This window comes from Ranitomeya imitator, chromosome 4 (genome assembly GCF_032444005.1).
Source record: "Ranitomeya imitator isolate aRanImi1 chromosome 4, aRanImi1.pri, whole genome shotgun sequence".
NCBI lineage: Eukaryota > Metazoa > Chordata > Amphibia > Anura > Dendrobatidae > Ranitomeya > Ranitomeya imitator.
In genome coordinates, this window is record NC_091285.1 from 536,229,506 (window position 1) to 536,254,814 (window position 25,309).

Below are 25,309 nucleotides of genomic sequence, written 5' to 3' on the forward strand. Positions count from 1 at the left end.
AGATGAGAAACTAATGAGAATTCTAAACAGAAGGAATAAAATCTGTATAGACTTTGCTAATTGTTGACTTAATGTCTTCAGAGCTTGACGTACGGAGAAGCCCTCGTATTAAGCAGCTGACAATAACAAGGAGGAACTCTTCTTTCTACTCATCACAGCCAATATCCCGTAATCTGGAGAGGGTCCACTCTGCCACCCAGCAAACGCACATTGGAGGTCAGAATGGTGGACAATTTTTGGTTGTATGGTGTGTGCGTTTGATGAAATGCACTAAGTCTATGGATGCAACATTTTATTTGTAGGCAATGCAACTCAGCCGGAGGCTAAAACCCCTAAACGTTTGCTGTTTGGAGAAGTTTATGGGCTTACTAGTCTGCCAACACGTCGAGCAAGAAGAAAACTGTTGGCTGAAACCGTTCCTAGTACCAATGAGGTAGTGTTTTTTTAATTATAAAAAAAATACAGTTTCTCATTAGTCTTATTGGGGAACACAGTAACCGTGGCATAGTCTGCTTCCACCTGGGAGCTGACACTAATTATGTAATTAATTGAAAATTGCCTCCTTCCCAACAAACTATACCGTGCCTCCTAGTACCAGGCTCCTCAGGGTGTAATTATGCACTGTTTCACCCAGTTAGCAGCAGAGAGTGCAGGCTGTATTGTTCAGTCAGTATCCTCTCACGCTTGTGCGGCTAAACCATATACCTTGACGCAGTCAGCGATCAGGTACCGGGACGTTGATCTTTTAGCTTTGTGGACTCCTGCTCACCTTAGCGTGTGTTTGCATGGAGCAGAAGATTGAGCCTGGAATGCCCAACTTCCATCTACAGTCTCAAGCTTCTTCAAGATAGATTAGCTACGTACAAGTGCTTCTCACAAAATTAGAATATCAAAAAGTTAATTTATTTCTGTGTTTTAATACAAAAAGTAAAACTCATATTGATGCATTACAAGCAGAGTGAACTACTGTATTTTTTCAGACCATAAGACGCACTTAGGTTTTAGAGAAGGCAATTGGGGGAAAAAAATTGAAGCAAAAAGTGTTGTCAATTCTGTACTTAACCCATTTCTGACATCAGATGTACTAACCTGTCCATGTGCCATGGGCCCGTATACCCATGGAAGGGATAGTACGTCACAGGTGATCAGCCTCACTCACGGGGGGGAGCACGGCTGATCTCGGCCGGGTGCCAGCTGATTCTCACAGCTGACATCAGGCACGAATTGCCAGGAGCGGTCACGGACCACTCTCGGCACTTTAAACCCTGGAACACTGCAATCAAACATGACAGTCCCTCTGCCTTTGGATCGGAGACACCGTGGCATGCTGTGGGGTCCCGATCACTGCCATGGAGACATCCAGGTCTCCACACTTGAGACTTCCTGTCGTGTGCAGTGCATGTCAGGAAGTCTCTGTGTCAGTGTACAGAAGCTGCACGCTGACCGCTTCTATGGCATGCAGTTCTGCATGCTATAGAAGCGATCATCCTGCAGAAAATGATTGTCCCATAGCGGGACAAAGTGTAAAAATAAGAATGAAATTTACCGTAAATTGTTTTTAAGTAATTGTAAAAATATATAAAAAAAAATAATGAAAAATCAATATTTATTCCATCAATATAAAAATATTTGCATAAAAAAAAATCTAAACAATAAAAGTACACATATTTGGTATCGCTGCATCCGTAATGACCAGACCTATAAAGCTATCCCACTAGTTAACCCCTTTAGTGAACACCATTAAAAAAAAAAAAAAAAAAAAATCCCCCAAAAAATGCTTTATCATAACGCCGAACAAAAAGTGGAATAACACTAGATCAAAAAGACGGATATAAATAAACGTGGTACTGCTGAAAACGTCATCTTGTCCCGCAAAAAACAAGCCGCCATATAGCTCCATCATTGGAAAAATAAAGTTATAGCTCTTAGAATACAGGGATGCAAAAATAATTATTTTTATATAAAAGTTATTATATAAAAGCACCAAAGCATATTAAATGATACAAATGAGGTATCGCTGTCATCATACTGACCGGAATAATAACACTGCTTTATCAATTTTACTGCACGTGGAACGGTGTAAATTTCCCCCACCCCCCCAAGAAAAGAAATTTGAGTTGCTGGTTTTTGTTCATTCTGCCTCCCAAAAATCGGAATTAAAAGCGATCAAAAAATGTCATGTGCCCGAAAATAGTATCAATAAAAACGTCAAGTCGTCCTGCAAAAAAACAAGACCTCCCATAACTGTGGTCCAAAATATGGAAAAATTATTTCTCAAAATTTGGTGCTGCAAAAACAATTCTCCTGATGCACATGGACCCCTCATCCCTACCCTGGTATGCATGGTCCCCCTCATCCCTATCCTGGTATGCATGGATCCCTCATCCCTATCCTGGTATATATGGTCCCCTCATCCCCATCCTGATACACATTGCCCCCCCTCATCCCTACCCAGGTATGCACGCCCCCCTCATCCTTTCCCTGGTATGCATGCCCCCCCCCTCATACCTACCCTGTTATGCATGGCCACCTCATACCTACCCTGTTATGCATGGCCCCCTCATACCTACCCTTGTATGCATGGCCCCCTCATACCTACCCTCCTCTCTATCCTGGTTTATATGGTCCCTGCATCCCCATCCTGATACACATTGCCCCCCCCCCCCCCCCCTTCCCTATCCTGGTATGCATGGATCCCTCTTCCCTATCCTGGTATGCATGGATCCCTCTTCCCCTATCCTGGTATGCATGGCCCCCTCATCCCTATCCTGGTATGCATGGCCTCCTCGTCCCTATCCTGGTATGCATGGCCTCCTCGTCCCTATCCTGGTATTCATGGCCTCCTCGTCCCTATCCTGGTATGCATGGCCTCCTCATCCCTATCTTAGTATGCATGCCCCCATCTTGTCCCAATATGCATGGCCGCCCCATCCCTATCCTGGTATGCATGGCCCCCATCTTGTCCTAGTATTTATGGCCCCCATCTCCTAGTATGCATGGCCCCCATTTTCTAGTATGTATGGCCCCCATCTTCATATATAGCCCCATTCCTATTCTGGTATGATTGGCCCCAAGCCCGGTCCTGCTATGCATGTCCCCATCAAAAAACATTTAAAAAAAGCAAAAACATTACACTTACCTTCCCGGCGCTCCCTCGCAACGTCCTGCTCCGATGCCAGCAGCTGCTTTATGCTTGTAAGCAGCGCATGGCAGAGAGCCTTCCTGCAGCTGCCAGTGGTCACGTGTCCCGGTTCTTAAGACCAATGAATATTCACCTCTCTGGGTATGGAGAGAGGAGAATATTCATTTCACTTAAGTAGCGGCACACGTGACTGCTGGCAGCTGACACTGTGCGCACTACTGAGGAGCAATGAAGACTCACCAGTCTCTGCACACAGTCCCGGAGTGCAGAGCAATATTCCGGCAGCTGCTCTTCAGCTTGCAAGCAACGCGTGATGTCCCTGCCATGCGCTGCTTACAAGCAAAAAGCAGCTGCTGGCATTTGGAGCAAGACCCTGTGTGGGAGCGCGGGAAGGTAAGTGTAATGGTTTGTTTTTTTAATGTTTTCTGATGAGGGCCATGCGTACCAGGCCCGGGGTTGAGACCATGCCCAATAGCCAGGAATATGTACACCTTATATGTACCCTCCAGTCCACCTCAGGAACTGGCGAATCCTTGCAGCGCATAGTGCTTTCGCTGGGGGTGGAAGGATTCATACAGTGGGTTCTGAAAGTATTCAGACCTCTTTAAATTTTTCACTCTTCATTTCATTGCAGCCATTTGGTAAGTTCAAAGAAGTTCATTTTCTCAAATCTATAGAGATTTTCGGCTACACAATACCTCCTCACCCAAGGAGGCTTACCTCACTGATCAACATAATCTAGACACCTTATTCATGAACAAGCTCATAACCAACTTGCCTACCAACGTAACCGCTTCTTTCGTTGGGGCAATAAACCTGGGTGCCTTTTGGCATCACTAACGAAACCCTTCAAAATGGCTACTAAAATCACCAACATCAAACATCCTAATGGTCCCATTATCTGTGACCCAGTTCAAATATGCGCGGTTTTCAGAGATTTTTATGCAGATCTCTATGGCCCACCCAACGATTCTCAGGAAGAAGGCTATAATTTAAGAGGGGATTGGATACCTTTCTTGAAAAGTATAATGTTGCAGGGTATATATACTAGATTCCTTGATAGGGTGTTGATCCAGGGAACTAGTCTGATTGCCTTATGTGGAGTCGGGAAGGAATTTTTTTCCCCAAAGTGGAGCTTACTGTTTGCCACTTGGGTTTTTTTTGCCTTCCTCTGGATCAACCTGTTAGGGCATGTTAGGTTAGGCTATGGGTTGAACTAGATGGACTTAAAGTCTTCCTTCAACCTTAATAACTATGTTACTATAACTATAATTTCCTTCACAAGGTTGATTCACCAAAACTTTCCATCTCTCAAAGAGAAATTTTAAATAAACCTATATCTCCTGGGAAAGTTGGATTGGTCATCCAGTCTCTTAATTTGCTTAAAGCCCCTGGCCCGGACGGTTTCTTGGCAGAATTCTATAAAATATTCCGACCATTACTCATACCCCACCTTACCTATCTTTTTAATCATATAGATTCAAGTTCCCTTCCTGACCGCTTCAATGAAGCGAGCCTTTCATTACTACCAAAGCCGGGTAAAGACCTCCTTCTCCCAGCCTCGTACCGCCCAATCTCACTTTTAAACGTAGATTTCAAATTGCTCACCAACATTATGGCCAACAGATTACAATATATACTTCCTATTATCCTCACAACATCCCAAACGGGCTTTGTCCATGTCCGGTCCATCATCTACAATATTAGAACGGCATTAGCCGCTGTTATTCATAGTCATCAAACCAAAGTTAAAAGAAACATCTTAGTTAGCCTTGACGCCGATAAGGCTTTTGACCAGGTATCTTGGTCACCTCATCCGAACTCTTAAATGCAGAATGTTTGGATTTTCCTTTTTTCAATTTTATCCGGATGATTTAGGCTACTTTCACACTTCCGTCTTATGACGGCCGTCACAATGCGTTGTTTTGGAGAAAAACCGCATCCTGCAAAGTTGCCTGCAGGGTGTGTTTTTTCTCCATAGATTTGCATTAGCGACTAATTGCGACGTATGGCCACACGTCGCATCCGTCGTGTGATCGATGCGTCGTGTTTTGGCGGACCGTTGGCACAAAAAAACGTTACATTTAATTTTTTTTGTGCAACGTGTCCGCCATTTCCAACCGCGCATGCACGGCCGGAACTCTGCCCCCTCCTCCCCAGACATTACAATGGGGCAGCGGATGCGTTGAAAAACTGCATCCGCTGCCCCCGTTGTTCATTTATTTCACAACGTCCGTCAGGCCAACGCATGGCGACGGCCCCTTACCGACGGAAGTGTGAAAGTAGCCTTACACCACTCCTCATTCCTCAGTTTGGCTCCATGGTATTCAGTCATCCCCTTTCTCAATTTTCAGAGGTACGAGGCAGAGATGTCCTTATCCCCCTTATCGTTCAATTTTGCTCTAGACCCTCTACTTAGATTTCTGGAGATGATTTCTTCCTTTGAGGGATTTGAGATAGGCCACCTTACACTCAAGTCCTTGGCATTCGCCAACATATTACTCATGATAGCCAATCCTAAGGAGTCCATTCCTTTCATAATGGAGGCTTTCCATGAGTTTGGAGAAATCTCGGGATTCTGCAGAAATTTTAACAAATCCAAGGCTTTAGCGATCTTCAGGGATGTTTGACAAAGGTGGCCCTTTACTTTTCCATTTCAGTGGGGGCATGGCTCTTTACGATATCTTGGTATTCTTCTAACCTCCAACCAACATACTATTTACCAACTTAACCCATTATCTACCAATGTCCTTTTTTGGGATGCCTAATCTTTAGCTTCTAGCAAATAAGAGTTTATAATTTTTATAATGAGGTCCAATTTTTTGTTTGTAAAATGAATGTTTTCAAAATAGGAAATCATGTCATTGACATTAATTGAATATTGGGACGCCCTTTTCTGAAAAATCTGTACTTGTAAAAATTTTAATTTGGCAAGTAATGGGTTAATATCCGACCCCTAATATCTGCTTTTACTTGGGAAATACAATCTTAGATGTCTTTTAAATTATCTTTCGCGGGTAAAGCTCACCTTATTAAAATGGTTTTCTTCCCTAAAACACTCTTCTCTTTACGATAACTACCTTTTTTATTATCTAAAGCTGATGATCAACTCCTAAGTAAGATTTTTCGACAATTTTATATGGGGTTCGAGGGGGAGATCTAGGATCAGTATTTTTAAATTGCAACAGGCTAAATCTTTGGGGGGGCGGCTCAATTTTCCAAATTTAAGATTGTTTAGCGTTGCAGTCATTTTCAGACATTCTCTTGATTCTATTTGGGCCCATACTAAATTTACCAACACCCCATTAGATGAAGCTATGTCTGGACCGATCAGTCTTCTTGCCTTGCTCCATTTACAACAAAATAGAGTTCCTGCTGCAATCAGGGATAATCCTCTGCTATGGTCCGTGGTATTGGCATGGCGTCATGCTAGAAGGATCAGCGGCCTAGACTTATACCTGTTTTCCTTCCCTTTCAAGGTAACAATTTCTTTCTACAAGGCAGACCACCCCCAATTTACCGAGTGCTGAGGAGAGCGGGTGCAGACTGGTCTGTGATCTTCTAAACTACTAAATGTCCTCTTTCTCTGGAGGGTATTTTCTCCAAAAATCCAATCTTAGTGGGTAATATTTTCATTGGCACTCAGATTAAGCATTACGTTGACTTGGTCTTCCGAGGCATACCAGACAGTGTCAGAACCTGGCCTCTCCATCTGATCTCCCTTGGCGCTAAATCTTATCTATAAATCAATCAAACCTTCTATTTCATGGTCAGATTTTTCACCAGGCCCGGGCAGATGGGTATCACAACTATCAAATTATAGACTGACTGATCTTTTGAAAGCCACTCTACGTTTAAACTCTTTATTGCCATATGACAACTACTCAACTATGGCCCTCATGATTTTCCATAGGGCTTACATTTCCCCAGATGTCAAATCTAGGATGTCTCTATCGGCTAATTCCTCTTGCTCCAAATGTTTACACTCTCCAACTGACATCTTTCATTGTCTCTGGGATTGTCCGAAGATACAGGAGGTTTGGGATGTGCTTCTTCGCCATCACACCAACATTTTCAGCATTCGCTCTACATTATCTCTGGAATGGGCATTATTTAATATTTTCCCACGAGATCAACTACTCTGACTCTCTGCTCCGCAACGACTTGTTTTTTAACTATTTGGGCGGCGCCTACCCCCAAGAGTATTCTGCATCTGTGGGTACAGGACACAACCCCTTCACTAAATCTAATTTCTTCAAAATTAACATATTCTCTTTCTTGAGGAAAGAACATTTGTGTGTGTTCTGCTCTCTCCTTTCGCTTTAGTGGAACTCTCCGCTTTTTCACTTTCGTGAGAAGATTACACGCTTCTTTAGATACTTTGTGAGAGGTTCTCACATAAGTCGATGTAGCTAGAAGCTGTGCAGCTCTACCTGTTTCTCAAAGCTCTTCTCGGATGCCTTCAGGTCATCCCGGTATGCTCTGGCAGCTTTGCTCCCCCTTTCATTGTTAGGTCGCACTCTGTGTGGACTAAAAGAGCTTTCCATGCAGTTTTTCACCAGGTATTGACCTTTCAGCTCTGTAAAGCAGCCATTTGCTCATCAATGTATTTTCAACGTTTTACAGGGTCCACACCTTTTCTTTGGCAGATGAAAATCTGGGGCGGAAGATACTGCTGGCAGCAAATGCTTGAGAAGCGGTGGAAAACGTTCTCTAACTGTATAATGTTTGTTTTTAATACCCAAAGGACAGTTTTGGGATGCCCCACAGTTGTGGTGTCTCTCAATAAGGAGAAATAAGGATTTAAAAAAAAAAAAAAAAAATTTTTTAACTCATTGTAAAATCACTTTCTCATAGTCTTCAATGGGGGACACATCTCTGACCCTTACTGTACCGTTACACTAAACGACTTACCAACGATCACGACCAGCGATACGACCTGGCCGTGATCGTTGGTAAGTCGTTGTGTGGGAGCTGTCACACAGACGGCTCTCTCCAGCGACCAACGATCAGGAGAAAGACTTCGGCATCGTTGAAACGGTCTTCAACTATGCCGAAGTCCCCGGGTAACCAGGGTAAATATCGGGTTACTAAGCGCAGGGCCGCGCTTAGTAACCCGATATTTACCCTGGTTACCATTGTAAAAGTTAACAAAAAAAAAAACAGTACATACTCACATTCCGATGTCTGTCACGTCCCCCGCCGTCCGCTTCCCGCACTGACTGTGTCAGCGCCGGCCGGCCATAAAGCAGAGCACAGTGGTAACGTCACCACTGTGCTCTGCTTTACGGCCGGCCGGCGCTGACACAGTCAGTGCAGGGAAGCTGACGCCCGGGGACGTGACAGACATCGGAATGTGAGTATGTAGTGTTTTTTTTTTGTTTGTTTTTTTTTTACTTTTACAATGGTAACCAGGGTAAATATCTGGTTACTAAGCGCGGCGCTGCGCTTAGTAACTTGATATTTACCCTGGTTACCAGTGAACACATCGCTGGATCGGCGTCACACACGCCGATTCAGCGATGACAGCGGGTGATCAGCGACCAAAAAAAGGTCCTGATCATTCCCAGCGACCAACGATCTCCCAGCAGGGGCCTGATCATTGGTCGCTGTCACGCATAACGATTTCATTAACGATATCGTTGCTATGTCACAAAAAGCGTGACGTTGCAACGATATCGTTAACAAAATCGTTATGTGTGAAGGTACCTTTAGTTGCCCTGTCGTGTGTGCATAATTTTTCTTTAAATGTTTTAATTTCTTTGACTTTCTCTCAATGTTTGCCTAAACTGAGGAGCCTGGTGCTAGCATGCGAAGTACAGTCTGCCAGGTAGGCGCCAATTTTCAGTTCGTTCCATTAAGGTCTCCTACTCACTTGCGTGAGACTCAGATGAGTCTCACACGTCAATACCCGGCACTGTACCCCGCATCTCCGGAGCGGAGCGTGCGGCTGCATGTATTCCTATGCGGCCGCACGCTCCGATCTGAGTGCCAGCAGCAGCGCCGGGTATTAACATGCGAGACTCATCCGAGTCTTGCGCAAGTGAGTAGGAGCCCTAATAGTGGCAGAAGACTATGCAATGATTACACTGTCCTCCAATGAAAATGAGAAAGGTATAATCCTTATTTAATGAACGTAAAATCAACTATAAAACACAGCTAATTTTAAACATAAGTATCCACAATTTAATCAGAGGACCAGATTAGATTTCAAGAATTGACACAATAGTTATCTGCCAAAAGATGCATGTTTTCTACTTTTCACATTTTTTTAATATTGCTGCAAACAAGTACCTACCTATTTATTGTTTTTCTAGATATTCGAAAAGTCTAAGATGTTTACTCCAAAGAAAAGGCAGAAATCTGTACCAAGTTGTAAGCAGCTCAATGAAGCCAACATACTGCTGCGAAGGTCTCCTCGAACACCCCGCACACCAGCATGCACACCTAAAACTCCTTCCAAAATGTCGGCCGAGAAGAAAAAAAGCGCAGCTAAAGACTTAAGCGTGTTTTTCTCACCATCTAAAATAGAGGAAAAGACCCCTTCTAAATCTGCTGAAAGAAGAAGCGAGCGTTTAGCTCAGACAACCCCTAGCAGGAGGGGCTCGCCAAGTATGTGTGTGATTTCACCAGTAAAATCTGTAAGGCATCCGTTTACACCTCGGAAGGAGGTAGCAGCTGTATCTCAGGATGAATTTTTAAGAAGCCCACAGAAAACTCCAAGTGCAAGCGCTAACACGCTGACAAGGGTATCGCATTCAACTTGCACACCCAGGAAATCTCCCAGGCTACAGATGTCAAGCATGCAGTGTGTTACACCATCGAGGTATTTACTTCGAACTCCACAAAAAGTGTCTGAAACACCAACACCAAAGAAACGATTAAAAAATGGTGCAGACCTTTTAGCTCTTGCAGTAGAATGTACTCCTGAAAAGGTAACTTTCTTCTCCCCAAGAAAAACTTCAGGTATTCCGTCTATGATCCCTTGTCTACCAACACTAAATACTCCCAGGAAATCCATCCTTAATGATGATGGACTTGGTTGTGCTCAGGAAAATTCTGATCCTTGCCAATTCCTTTGTCACTCAAGCAGTAAACCCCCTAAGGAAGCAGTTGGAGGTCGAGTGAAACTAGAATCACCTTCTACATCCATATTGGAAAAAACATATAATGTTTCCAAGATCATGTCTCAAAGTATAACCCGCCCTTCTATACACAAAATCCTGTCGCCTGATGGCAAACGTGAACCTATTGTTTTGTGTGAAAGGTTAGATATGTCGTCTTTGGAGAGCTCTGAGGGCACAGAGTCTGTTATCAATAGCTCTCAAACAGATGAAAGTATTGATATAACTGAAGCGAAGGTTGTGCCATCCGAAAGCTGTGACCTAAAAATGAAGGTGTTATACAAGAGAAAATCTTCTGATGGGGGTTTAATGAACCACTTGCCAACGACACCTAAGGGTGGGGGAGATCTAACGTGTACATCACCATATGGACTGCGATGTACTGTGGATAGGAGACAAAGAGAAGCGGCAGCACGTCTTGGAACCCCACAATTTCCTGCAAAGTTTACAACTCCAAAAAGTCAGAGGAAGCTCAACCCTCCTCCTGTATATGAAGTTGAACTTGAGATGCAAGCGTCTGGGTTACCCAAGCTGCGTTTTAAAAGGACTGACTCCAGTTCTACGGTTGATTTGGGTACCTTACCAAAATCTCCAAATAGATCTCAAGGTAAAAAAGGAAATGAAAGCCCTTTTGGGGAGACGTGGTGCAATAAGCATGCTATGAAGTTGGAATCTGCTTGTTCCTCCCCTTGCCTAAGATCTTCCCACAATACGCCTGGAAAAAGTGGACTGCAGACATTAATCTGCCATACTTACACACCAAAAAGGAGCTCCTCCAGTACTGCTTCTCCTTCACAGGCAGAAGCTGTAAGCCCATGGACTCCATCACCAAAGTACAAGGATAAAAATGGCAGTGATGTAATTAATAATTGGCCCCGGAAGAAAAAAGCATTTCCTATGAAGTCGCATCTACTCAGGCAAGAGAAGAATCCGGATTATTCATGCAGTGCTCCATCCAGAGATGAAGGTAGCCAAGAACATGACATAAATAAGGCCTCCCCCTTTGGAGACCTCATAGTAGATGGCGTTTCCAGGCTTCTCGATCAGTCCCCGGTCTTAGAATGGAAAGGTAGAACTGATATTGGGGCTATGTCATTTAAATCGAGAAAGCGGAGCTTCAATTTCATGTCTCCCACAAAGGAACCAAATTCTAAGCGATCCTGCACATTGAGTGCTCCCTGTGAGAACATGGAAGAATGTGTGCCGTCATCCGATATGAGCCTGTCACAGGAAAGTTCTTGTGAAGATGATGTCTTCAATATTGCTGGTAAATTATTGTTCTAGTCCCATCTACTGACTTTTTGGATATAAAAAAAATTATAATTTGTTACAATTTGATTGTTTTTCAGCTTTCACCTCACCAAACAAGGTAGTGAGAAATTCTTTGTCTACAAGTGGTCTTTTGGCCCTAACACAGTCGCCAATGCTGTTTAAGGGGAAAACGCCTTTATCCAAGCGAGAGAAGCAAGGTGAGCATGAATTGGTTCCCTGAGACATGGCTGGCACAAGAATGGGACGTGGTTTGCTTTAGGCTTCATTCAGACATCCTTGAGTCACATGTTGTATCAGGGTTTTTTATGGATAGACCACTTATCTATTATAATCTACTAGATGGTGGCCCGATTCTAAAGCATCGGGTATTCTAGAATATGTATAGTAGTATATAGCGCAGTATATAGCACAGCCCACGTAGTATATAGCACAGCCCACGTAGTATATAGCACAGCCCACGTAGTATATAGCAATGTGGGCACCATATACCTGTTAAAAAAAAAAAAAAAAAAATTAAAATAAAAAAGTTATATACTCACCTTCCAGCGGCCCCCAGATCCAGCCCAGGCGTTTAGCGATGCTCCTCGAGACGCTCTGGTCCCAAGAATGCATTGCAGCAATAACACGTGATGATGTAGCGGTCTCGCAAGACCGCTACGTCATCTTTGGTCACTGCTGCAATGCATTCTTGGGACCGTAGCGTCGCGAGGAGCGGGAAAGGCGCCGGAAGGTGAGAATATAATGATTTTTTATTTTCTTTTATTATTTTTAACCCCTTTCTGACATCGGACGTACTATCCCGTCCATGTGGGGTGGGCCCCTATGACCATGGACGGGATAGTACGTCCAGCGCGATCGGCGGCGCTCACGGGGGGAGCGCCGCCGATCGCGGCCGGGTGTCAGCTGACATCCGACACTATGTGCCAGGAGCGGTCACGGACCGCCCCCGACACATTAACCCCTGGCACACCGCGATCAAAGATGATCGCGATGTGCCGGCGGTGCAGGGAAGCACCGCGCAGGGAGGGGGCTCCCTGCGGGCTTCCCTGAGCCCCCCGCAGCAACGCGACGTGATCGCGTTGCTGCGAGGGTCTTACCTCCCTCCCTGCTCGAGCCCCGGATCCAAGATGGCCGCGGATCCGGGTCCTGCAGGGAGGGAGGTGGCTTCACAGAGCCTGCTCAGAGTAGGCACTGTGAAGCAGCTGCACTGCTCTCAGATCGGTGATCTGACAGAGTGCTGTGCACACTGTCATCACCGATCTGTATTGTCCCCCCCTGGGACAAAGTAAAAAAGTTTTAAAAAAATTTTTCAAATGTGTAAAAAAAAAAAAATATTCCAAAATAATGAAAAAAAAAAAAAAATATTATTCCCATAAATACATTTCTTTATCTAAAAAAAAAAAAAACAATAAAAGTACACATATTTAGTATCGCTGAAAGCGTCATCTTGTCCCGCAAAAAACGAGCCGCCATACAGCATCATCAGCAAAAAAATAAAAAATAAAAAAGTTATAGTCCTGAGAATAAAGCGATGCCAAAATAATTATTTTTTCTATAAAATAGTTTTTATCGTATAAAAGCGCCAAAACATAAAAAAATGATATAAATGAGGTGTCGCTGTAATCGTACTGACCCGAAGAATAAAACTGCTTTATCAATTTTACCAAACGCGGAACGGTATAAACGCCTCCCCCAAAAGAAATTAATGAATAGCTGGTTTTTGGTCATTCTGCCTCACAAAAATCGGAATAAAAAGCGATCAAAAAATGTCACGTGCCCGAAAATGTTACCAATAAAAACGTCAACTCGTCCCGCAAAAAACAAGACCTCACATGACTCTGTGGACCAAAATATAGAAAAATTATAGCTCTCAAAATGTGGTAACGCAAAAAATATTTTTTGCAATAAAAAGCGTCTTTCAGTGTGTGACGGCTGCCAATCATAAAAATCCGCTAAAAAACCCGCTATAAAAGTAAATCAAACCCCCCTTCATCACCCCCTTAGTTAGGGAAAAATTAAAAAAATGTATTTATTTCCATTTTCCCATTAGGGTTAGGGCTAGGGTTAGGATTAGGGTTAGGGCTAGGGCTACAGTTTGGGTTGGGGCTAAAGTTACAGTTAGGGTTTAGATTACATTTACGGTTGGGAATAGGGTTGGGATTAGGGTTAGGGGTGTGTCTGGGTTAGAGGTGTGGTTAGGGTTACTGTTGGGATTAGGGTTAGGGATGTGTTTGGATTAGGGTTTCAGTTATAATTGTGGGGTTTCCACTGTTAAGGCACATCAGGGGCTCTCCAAACGCGACATGGCGTCCGATCTCAATTCCAGCCAATTCTGCGTTGAAAAAGTAAAACAGTGCTTCTTCCCTTCCGAGCTCTCCCGTGTGCCCAAACAGGGGTTTACCCCAACATATGGGGTATCAGCGTACTCAGGACAAATAGGACAACAACTTTTGGGGTCCAATTTCTCCTGTTACCCTTGGGAAAATACAAAACTCGGGGCTAAAACATATTTTTTGTGGGGAAAAAAAAGATTTTTTATTTTCACGGCTCTGCGTTACAAACTGTAGTGAAACACTTGGGGGTTCAAAGCTATCACAACACATCTAGATGAGTTCCTTAGGGGGTCTAGTTTCCAAAATGGTGTCACTTGTGGGAGGTTTCTACTGTTTAGGTACATTAGGGGCTCTGCAAACGCAATGTGACACCTGCAGACCATTCCATCTAAGTCTGCATTCAAATGGCACTCCTTCCCTTCTGAGCCCTCCCATGTGCCCAAACAGTGGTTCCCCCCACATATGGTGTATCATCGCACTCAGGACAAATTGGGCAACAAATTTTGGGGTCCAATTTCTCCTGTTACCCTCAGGAAAATACAAAACTGGGGGCTAAAAAAATTTTGTTTTATTTTTACGGCTCTGCATTATAAACTTCTGTGAAGCACTTGGTGGGTCAAAGTGCTCACCACACCTCTAGATAAGTTCCTTAGGGGGTCTACTTTCCAAAATGGTGTCATTTGTGGGGGGTTTCAATGTTTAGGCACATCAGTGGCTCTTCAAACGCAACATGGCGTCCCATCTCAATTCCTGTCAATTTTGCATTGAAAAGTCAAACGGCGCTCCTTCCTTTCCGAGCTCTCCCATCCGCCCAAACAGTGGTTTACCCCCACATATGGGCTATCAGCGTACTCAGGACAAATTGTACAACAACTTTTGGGGTCCAATTTCTTCTCTTACCCTTGGGAAAATAAAAAATTGGGGCGAAAAGATAATTTTTGTGAAAAAATATGATTTTTTATTTTTACGGTTCTACATTATAAACTTCTGTGAAGCACTTGGTGGGTCAAAGTGCTCACCACACCTCTAGATAAGTTCCTTAGGGGGTCTACTTTCCAAAATGGTGTCACTTGTGCGGGGTTTCAATGTTTAGCCACATCAGGGGCTCTCCAAACGAAACATGGCGTCCCATCTCAATTCCAGTCAATTTTGCATTGAAAAGTCAAATGGCACTCCTTCGCTTCCGAGCTCTGCCATGCGCCCAAACAGTGGTTTACCCCCACATGTGGGGTATTGGCATACTCAGGACAAATTGTACAACAATGTTTGGGGTCCATTTTCTCCTGTTACCCTTGGTAAAATAAAACAAATTGGAGCTGAATTAAATTTTTTGTGAAAAAAAGTTAAATGTTCATTTTTATTTAAACATTCAAAAAATTCCTGTGAAGCACCAGAAGGGTTAATAAACTTCTTGAATATGGTTTTGAGCACCTTGAGGGGTGTAGTTTTTAGAATGGTGTCACACTTGGGTATTTTCTATCTTATAGACCCCTCAAAATGACTTCAAATGAGATGTGGTCCCTAAAATAAAATGGTGTTGTAGAAATGAGAAATTGCTGGTCAACTTTTAACCCCTATAACTTCCTAACAAAAAAAAAATTTGGTTCCAAAATTGTGCTGATGTAAAGTAGACATGTGGGAAATGTTACTTATTAAGTATTTTGTGTGACATATCTCTGTGATTTAATTGCATAAAAATTCAAAGTTGGAAAATTGCGAAATTTTCATAATTTTCGCCAAATTTCCGTTTTTTTCACAAACAAACGCAGGTACTATCAAAGAATTTTTACCATTGTCATGAAGTACAATATGTCACGAGAAAACAATGTCAGAATCACCAGGATCCATTGAAGCGTTCCAGAGTTATAACCTCATAAAGGGACAGTGGTTAGAATTGTAAAAATTGGCCCGGTCATGAACGTGCAAACCACCCTTGGGGGTAAAGGGGTTAAAACGTAGAGCCGTGAAAATAAAAAAAATCGCATTTTGTCTACAAAAAGATATTTTTGCCACCAAATTTTTATTTTCACAAGGGTAACAGGAGAAATTAGACCACAAAAGTTGTTGTGCAATTTCTCCTGAGTACGTTGATACCTCAAATGTGGGGGTAAACCACTATTTGGGCGCACTGTAGAGCTTGGAAGAGGAGTGCGGTTTTACTTTTTCAATGTAGAATTGGCTGGAACTGAGATCGGATGCCATGTCGCATTTGGAGAGGCCCTGATGTGCCTAAACTGTTAAAACCCCCCACAAGTGACACCATTTTGGAAACTAGACCCCTTAAGGAACTTATCTAGATGTGTGGTGAGCACTTTAAGCCCCCAAGTGCTTTACAGAAATTTATAACGTAGAGCCGTGAAAATAAAAAATCCTTTTTTTTTTTTTTTGCTCAAAAATGATTTTTTTAGCCTGCAATTTTTTATTTTCTCAAGGGTAACAGGAGACATTGGACCCCAAAATCTGTTGACCAGTTTGTCCTGAGTATGCTGATACCCCATATGTGGGGGCACTGTTTGGGCACCCATCGGGGCACGGAAGGGAAGGAGCACCGCTTGGAATTCAGACTTTGATGGGATGGTCAGCGGGCGTCATGTTGCGTTTGCAGAGCTCCTGATGTACCTAAACAGTAGAAACCCCCCACAAGTGACCCCATTTTGGAAACTAGACCCCCCAACAGCTTATCTAGATGTGTGGTGAACACTATGAACCCCCAACTGCTTCACAGAAGTTTATAATGTAGAGCCATGAAAATAAACATATTTTTTCAACAAAATGATTTTTTCACCCCCAAATTTTTACTTTCACAAGGGTAACAGGAGAAATTGGACCCCAAAATTTATTGTGCAATTTATGCTGAGTAGGCTGATACCCCATATGTGGGGGGACCACTGTTTGGGTGCATGGCAGGGCTCGGAAGGGAAGGAGCGCCGTTCTGGAATGCAGACTTTGATAGAATGGTCTGCGGGTGTTATGTTGCGTTTGCCGAGCCCCTGATGTACCTAAACAGAAACCCCCCACAAGTGACCCCATTTTGGAAACTAGACCCCCCAAGGAACTTATCTAGATGTTTGGTGAGAACTTTGAATGCCCAAGTGCTTCACAGAAGTTTATAATGCAGAGTCGTGAAAATATATATTTTTTTTTACCACAAAAAAGATTTTTTTAGCCCCCAAGTTTTTATTTCTCCTTCGCCACATTGGGGGACACAGGACCATGGTGTTACGCTGCTGTCACTAGGAGGCTGACACTAAGTTGAGACAAAAAGAGTTAGCTCCTCCCCTGCAGTAGGGTAACAGGAGAAATTGGACACCAAAAGTTGTTGTCCAATTTATCCCAAGTACGCTGATGCCCCATATGTGGGGGTAAACCACTGTTTGGGCGCACGGCAGAGCTCAGAAGGGAGGGAGCACCATTTGACTTTTTGAGCGCAAAATTGGCTGTCGTGTTTGGAGTCCCCCTGATGTACCTAAACAGTGGAAACCCCCCAATTCTAACTCCAAACTTAACCCCAACACACCCCTAACCCTAATCCCAACCTGATCCATAATCCTAATCACAACTCTACTGATAATCACAACCCTAATCTCAACCGTAACCATAACCCTAATCAAAACCCTAAAACCAACACATCCCTAATCCTAATCTCAACCCTAACCTCAAACCTAACCCTAATCCCAATACCCCCCTAACCTTAACCCTAATCCCAAACCTAACCCTAATCCCAAACCTAACCCTCATACTAATCCTAACCCTAACTTTAGCCGCAACCCTAGCCCTAACCCTAAATTTAGCCCCAACCCTAGCCCTAAGGCTACTTTCACACTTGCGTCGTGTGGCATCCGTCGCAATTCGTCTTTTGGACAAAAAACGGATCCTGAAAATGTGCCCGCAGGATGCGGTTTTTTGCCCATAGACTTGTATTGCCGACGGATGGCCACACGTCGCTGGATCCGTTGTGTTTTGGCGGACCGTCGTCACAAAAAAATGTTCAATGTAACGTTTTTTGTACGTCGCGTCCGCCATTTCTGACCTCGCATGCGTGGCCGTAACTCCGCTTCCTCCTCCCCAGGACATAGACTGGACAGTGGATGCGTTGAAAAACTGCATCTGCTGCCCACGTTGTGCACAATTTTCACAACGTACGTCGGGCCGACGCATTGCGACGGCCCCGTACCGACGCAAGTGTGAAAGAAGCCTAACCCTAGCCCTAACCCTAAATTTAGCCCCAACTCCTCTAGCTGCTGGCCGGCAGATCATGGCGGGCGCAAAGCTGCATTTTTACTGTGCAATGTGCAGTGTTAAGCGTAACATTTTTGCCGGTCAGCATTCGTTTTAATAGGTTGTTTACAAGGCCAACCGCGATTTAGGCTAAGTTCACATTAGCGTTCGGGGGCTTTGTGGAGGGCTGCGTACGTCCTCCGTTAAGCCCCGCCTACTTCTGTATACGTTTGCATGTGTCCTGCGTACCTACCTTTTAACATTGGCTACGCAGGACATGCGGATGCGTTGTTTTGACCTGACCGCAAAGGAACGCAACAAGTTACATTTTGTGCAGACTGGTGCCGTGTCAAAACGACACATCCGCATGTCCTGCGTACCCTGTGTTAAGATAGGTACGCATGCAGAAGTAGGCGGGGCTTAACGGAGGATATACGCAGCCCTCCGCAAAGCCCCTGAACGCAAATGTGAACTTGGATATTCACTAAACGATAAGTAATTGCCCAATGTGCACAGGCGGCTATTGTTCTCAGCATCACAAGTTCTGTGTACAGAGAACGATCTGCTGCCAAGAACGATCATCTTTTAGGAAAACCAAAATATTATTTCACCCAAAGAATGAGCTTTTGCCAATCGCCTGATGAACGAGGAAAGGCTGCACGATTATCATGAGATCCTTCATTCACCATAATCATGTATTGTAAATGCACCTTAACGTGTGGCGAGCATATGATCGACAATCTGCTGTTTTTGGTTACATGCACCTCTGAATGTACTGAACCGTAACTACATGCATCCAGCACCTGCACAGATAGAGAGCAGAATCTCCCATAAATATATTGCATGCAAAAGGTAACACTTCATCAGAGAAGTGAATGTTGCCAGAGACCAAGGAACAGTCTTTGGAGACCACATACTTGGCAGCAGGTATCTTCATTGATGCGTCTCAAATTAGACTTTAATAGATCTTGGAATAAAATTAAGTTTCTTTAGCGCTTCATTAGGGACCAGAGGTAACCATGGGTGTATGGTGCTGTCGCTAGGTAGCTGACACCAGACAAAAAAGGAAAATAGCTCCTCCTCAGCAGTATACACCCACCGACTGGCACAAAGCTCCTCAGTTTTAGCTTGGTGTCAGTAGGAGGCAGACCTGGATCTGATCCCAGATCCGCATTTTCTCTTTCAGGTCACCTGTTGTGTTTTATTAATCTTTTTCCCTTTGTTTTTCAGGTTCTTCTTCCCTAGGGTAATGGGGTGTAATTTCTCACCTTGTTTTCCCATACTTATGCGACCGAGAGAGCACTGTGGTGTCACCCACATCGCTCACTCTTAGACCTGCAAGGCAGGACCTAATCCCCTGTCACCTTTCATAGGTACTTCATGGCGATTACTAGTGGCTGGTCCTGGCCTTTTCCCCACCCCTCTCCTCAGAGAGGGCTGGGAGGAAGACTGTGGTCACTGGTGGTGGCCTTCCCCCTTGTAAAGGGTTGACGTTGTCTTCGGCACCATCTGGAGATGATGCAGGAAAGAGAATCTATCATCCCGGTTATCCTCATCCACCCGAGGGCTCCTGAAAGCACCTCATCTGTGAAGAGGGATCAGGTCTCACCTTGCATGTATGTTCCCCTTTTTCCCCTGCAGCTGCACTTTACTGGGCTAGGAGGGATTACAATCCCTCCAACTCCCACCGCACAGGACAGGGTGGCTTTTAGTGCATAGGGTGATCCTGTACAGCAGCAGACATTTTCCTGGCTGGTCTCAGGCTTTGTGGCCACACCTTTTTTTTCTCAGCTCTTCCCGGCTTCCTTTGGCAATTCAGCTGGTCTTTTCAAATCGCGTGCCCTTTTGGCCCGATAGGAGAACTCGCCTCTTTGCTCTGTTTCTGCTCAGACCGGGCCACGCCCCCCAAATCTCAACACACATCTTCTCGGCATGCTTTTGCTCCTATCATGGAGCTTCCTCTTCCTGGCTGTACAATCGGAGGCTTACTTTCATTTTTCACCTGCTGGCAGATCAGCCACGCCCACCACAGTGCATACTACTTGCGGTAACACAGCACAGTCGATGCTCTATCAGGGCTTGTGCCTCAGTGGCTTGAAGTGCCTGTCTGATACACTGCTATATCCTGCGCTCTCTGCATCTGACCAGCGGACACCTGCAAACAGAGGGACTTAGCCAGCCACACAGTCATCTGCTGGTCGTCGCTGACATCAGGTAGGCTCTGCCTTCTCCTTTTCTGCGCTCTCCTATATAGCCCTCCACAGCAGTATCACTAAGGCTCAACTTATGCCCAACCCTAGAGAGGTATCATTTTGCCCTTCTAAGCCTACTATTCATTACGCCTGTGCCTTCTGCAAAAAGAAATGGTCTTCAGGTCAACCCTCTCCTTTCTGTCAGTCCTGCAGTCCTTCTACCATGTCTGTACTAGAGGAACCACCCAGGATGAGAGCACACCCCTTCCTTCAGAGTGGGCTGTTGCTATGTCCCAATCGGTCAAATATGTCAGTCCCTGATCCAGATCCTAGAGTGACCGCCACACCTGTCCACCACCACCTGTGTTCCGAACGCCTCTCATGGTGATTCGCATGCACCTGACCACGACATTCACAGGTACCGATCGGGTACAAAGTCAAGGAAGCGGGCTCTTTCCAGTTCCCCGGGCCCTTCTGCATCCTCTAGGATGGATGCCTTCCTTATCCCATACCCCCTCTTCGGAGGCAGCTTTTGGGTCTGATGTGGATTCCCATTCAGAGTCTGATTCGGCCCAGAACTCAAAATTGTCGAATATGGTCGATAGACTTATCTTGGCGATTTGCCAAACTCTTAATCTGCAAGAGGACAAGGCCCCTGCCCAGGAGCACTCTGTTTCCTTCAAATAAGTGAAACATCCTTCACGGACCTTTTCCAACCACTGGGAATTTGAAGCAATCATGTCTAAGCACTTGGCACACCCTGAAAAGCGTTTCCCGGGAAGGAAACAGACCTTCTTTATCCTTTTTGTCCAGACCTTGACAGTAGATGGACAGTCCCCTTATGTTGATCCGCCGGTTTCTCATCTGTCTTTCAAGACAGTTTTGTCTCTGCCGGACGCAGCATCTCTCAAGGACTCCTCTGATAGGATTCAATCTGCCTCAGTCAGCCTTTAAAGCATCCGGCGCCTCCCTCTGTCCCATTCTTGCCTCCACCTGGGTAGCAAAGTCCTGTCTGGGCAAGAATGCTTCATCAAGGTATCCTAGCGGCAGCGTCACCAGATGAGTTGGCAAACCAGATTGTCCATGCTGGCAAATATCTCCTGACAGCTTCCTTGGATAAGGCCAGTTGTTCCACCTTGGCTACCAGGAACATTGTTGCCATTCGCCACATTCTCTGGTTGAAATCCTGGAATGCAGATTCACCATCTAAAAAGTCCCTCACTAACCTCTCCTTCCAAGGCTCTAGACTGTTTCGATCCAAGCCGGATCAAATAATCTCAGATTCTACCGGTGGCAAGAGCACTTCCTTTCCCCAGTCTAAACCTAAACGTCCTTTCAATAGGAAGAGATTGCTAAAATGTCATTACTTTTGACCATTCTCTCCTTCAGGGACTTCCTCCCATTAGGACTTCTCTTCTTCCCAAAAGGACAGGAGGAAGCCGTCCTTCAAATCAGCTCCTCACTGGCATCTAAAGCAGGGGTGGGGAACTTCAGGCCCCAGGACCATTTACAGCCCTTGTTGACCTTTTATCAGGCCCCCAAGCAGATTTTCAGGGGCTGTATTCTTGGTCAGGGAGCTGTATTTTGATTGTCACCAGCTCATTAATTTCTTCTTGCTCTGTTAGCACACACACACAGTGTTCACTACTGAACACTGAAGGGCATGCAATGAAAGATTACGTCTTGTCACAAGTGCCAGAGTCAGAATGTACTTTGTGGGCAGAGTTTGTACGGCCCCCAAAAGATGGTATAAATATCCAAATGGCCCTTGGCAGAAAAGATTCCCCGCCCCTGGTCTGAAGGGTCGTTTTTCCAAGCCCTCAGGGTCTCGCTCGAACAGGTTTTCCTCGAAATGATGGGTCACCCCCACCCGGGAATCTCTCCAGAGTGGGGGACCGGCTTCTCTTCCGGGATGTCTGGTTTTCGGTGGTTGACTACACCTGGCTCAGGATGATTGTGACTTCAGGCTATAAAATTGACTTTTCTTCACCCCCAGAAAGATGTTTCTTCCAGTCTCATCTGCCAAGACTCCCAGCTCAGGTCCTAGGTATTCTTCAAGTCATCTTTTCCCTGCTAAGCACAGGAGTAATCATACCCGTTCCCTTGCACAAGCGTTTTTCAGAGTTCTACTCCAATCTCTTCATAGTCCCGAAGAAAGACGAGTCTCTTCATCCGATTCTGGACCTCAAGTGATTGAACAGTCACATTTGGATCCGTCATTTCAAGATTGAGTCCCTGCGTTCGGGAATCGCCTCCATGGAGCCAAGGGAATTTCTCTACTCTGGAGATGCTTATCTTCACATCTCTTCTGGTGGGTCATCACCACCGACGCCAGTCTCCTCGGATGGGGAGCAGTTTTTCTTCATCTCACAGCACAGGGTCGCTGGAACTCCCAAGAAGCCGCTCTCCCCATCAATCTCCTGGAGATCAGGGCAATTTTCTTTGCCCTTTGCCAATGGCACACCTGCCTCGCAGGTCATCCGGTCCGTATCCAGTGAACGCCGTGGCTTACATAAACCATTAAGGTGGGACATGCAGCGTCACGTTCCCGCCATATCAGCCGTGCATATACCGGGGGGTGGACAATTGGGCAGCCAATTTTCTGAGTCATTAGGGTCTCACATCGGGCTAGTGGTCTCCAAATTCCGCTGTCTTCGAGCAGATATGCCAAAGATGGAACCCGCAGGACAAACTGCGATAAATCTGCAGAGATAACCACAGCAGGTTTGACCTGCAGATTTATCAAATCCGCTGCGGGAGAACCCGCAGGACAGAACGCAACGTGTGATTGTGGCCTTAAAGTCTGCTCACCCTGACAAATTACGTTCGTATATTGATTGGACATTTACAGATGTTACAATACCAAATTTTATTTTTGTAGTTTTAAGCTGGAGAAAATAGTGTTATTATATTTTTTTTTTTAATTTTATTTTTTGCTTTTTATTTTTTTAGATCTTTCAGGGACTTCACTTGATCTGTAAACTTCAATACTACAGTATCATATAAGTGTTGGTCTCCTAGGAAGTCTAGCCTGGGAGTGACTTGGCTTCGCAGTTGTACCAAGATTTGGGAGTGCCAGTATTTGAGATTGGGGCCTGGAGAGCCTTCCCACACTATGGGAAGACCTCTTTTTCTGCATGGTTTTCACATTGTACCCATTGTCTTTCCAGCTTCTTTAATTCTAACTCTGTATCATATTTGTTTTGTTTCTACAGACTGTGACTCCCAAAATAGTACCCCAGAAATTAAAACACCAGACCATCTCTCTATCAACATGGAGGACTCTCCTTTAAGCCAAGTATCTGCAAAGCGTCCTGTCAGCCGAACATATACAAGGAAAAAGCTCATAACTTGACATGCATTTATTTTCCCAGTAAATCTTTAGCGTTATTTAATAGTGGGCATTTAATCATAAAATGGGAGACTAGAGGTTATACTAGATAGGTAGTTTGGCCATGAGTATGCAATGGCTACTGACCAAATGATCACTCAGAGGGCCAGGTATATGGTGCCAGAACTCACTGGAAGTTAACCTGCACATGACCGGTCATCATACAAGAATGCAATCTAATGCTCAGGAATAACGCCCTCCTTTTTGCAGAGGCTTCTTTCTCTTCTGTTTAACTGAGCATTTGTATATACAGTATGTATATGTATGTATATATGTGGACTTTTCTGTTGTGTTTTTTGTCAAATCTATAGGTTGTATAAAGCAGTGTTCATATGGTAACAGTGCCCTTTGGGGATGAAAATACTTTTAACAAGGTACTTTTGTAACAATAAACTATCATTTCAATAATGCTGTCGTTTCCTTGTATAACGGGTAAATGTGGAAAAATACTGATTTTGTAATGTTGCTGTCACATACACTGTTACTGATAATGGAAAAAAATTTTGGTCACACCGCTACAATAACACTTTATGGCTCTACTTATGCTCCCTAATTTGGGAGAATATTGAGGCCTGAGACATAAAACAGAGTTGGTACTGGCTTTGCTTTTTCAGGTGATGTTGCCGAACCATGAAAACGGTACTATAATACACAGCAATAGAGAGTGGGTCAGAAATTGGGCATATGGCATCAGACAAGACACTGGATTGTGCAGAAAAACATGTTTTCCTTGCATTTTTTGGTGTATTTTTTGCTTTGATTTTTGGCATGCTAGATTTGTCTCTTGTGCATCCTGATAATGTTTAGTGTTGAAAAAAAAAAAGTCCTATTCTATGGAATTTAATTTTTGCACAAAAAAAGTAGCAAAACCCGATACCTGCATTTTTGGTGCTGTTTTTTTCTGCGTTTTTTCACCACCTATTCATTTCAATGGGTGAAAAACGCTGAAAGTGACAATCCATTGTGCAAAAAAACAAGGAAAGCACAAGATACTGATGACAAAAAATCAAGCTGTGTGCATGAGATTTTTCTAATCTCAGACTTTGCTGGTACTGGAAAACGCAGCTGAAAATTTGCATAAAGCTGCATTCATCCTGAAAAGTTGGACGAGGGTCTTGCGTATGTCATTCCATATGTCATGCGAGTGTGCGTTTTTTTTTTTTTCTAATTGCACCGCCAGAGTGTTGTTTTAAATGTAATTCCCTGCTGCCACCTTCAGTGTCAGTCTCTGGCGAAATGTGACCTGCGGGCAGCTCTAGTGTTTCATGGAGTCCATCAGAGGTCACTTTTCAATACAAATCTAGGAGACCCTGGTTCTTTGAGTTACTTCTGACTTTCGGCCAGTCAGAACTTACAGGCACAAGATGGCGTCACGAGACTGGTGCAGCAACAGTAAAAGGTGAAGTCACCAGAAGGTGAGTGAAAGAACGGGGTAGGGGGCTTACGTTTAAGGCACCACTATGGCGCTGTAAAAAAATAAAACCACTATTAGATGTTAGATATAGATATCCTGCAGATTCACAAGCCCCCTACATATTATAAACTTGCACCCTTTAGTGCCTTTCACGTGGAGTTTATTTTATAGGGGGTTTTTTAAGCTTATTTAACCAAATAAATGAAATAACATATTTTATGAA

General features: G+C 44.3%; 1 protein-coding gene across 1 annotated transcript in view; it reads left to right on the forward strand.

Moving 5' to 3' along the window:
* TICRR (TOPBP1 interacting checkpoint and replication regulator) overlaps nt 1-24,080 on the forward strand; it is a 131,642-nt gene extending 107,562 nt beyond the window's left edge. The window contains exons 18-22 of the mRNA XM_069766219.1: nt 82-216; nt 303-433; nt 9,460-11,533; nt 11,616-11,735; nt 23,497-24,080. Coding sequence (XP_069622320.1) covers nt 82-216; nt 303-433; nt 9,460-11,533; nt 11,616-11,735; nt 23,497-23,636 — 2,600 coding nt within the window. The 3' untranslated portion in view covers nt 23,637-24,080. The remainder of the gene's footprint in view (nt 1-81; nt 217-302; nt 434-9,459; nt 11,534-11,615; nt 11,736-23,496) is intronic.
* Nucleotides 24,081-25,309: the final 1,229 nt, after the last annotated feature.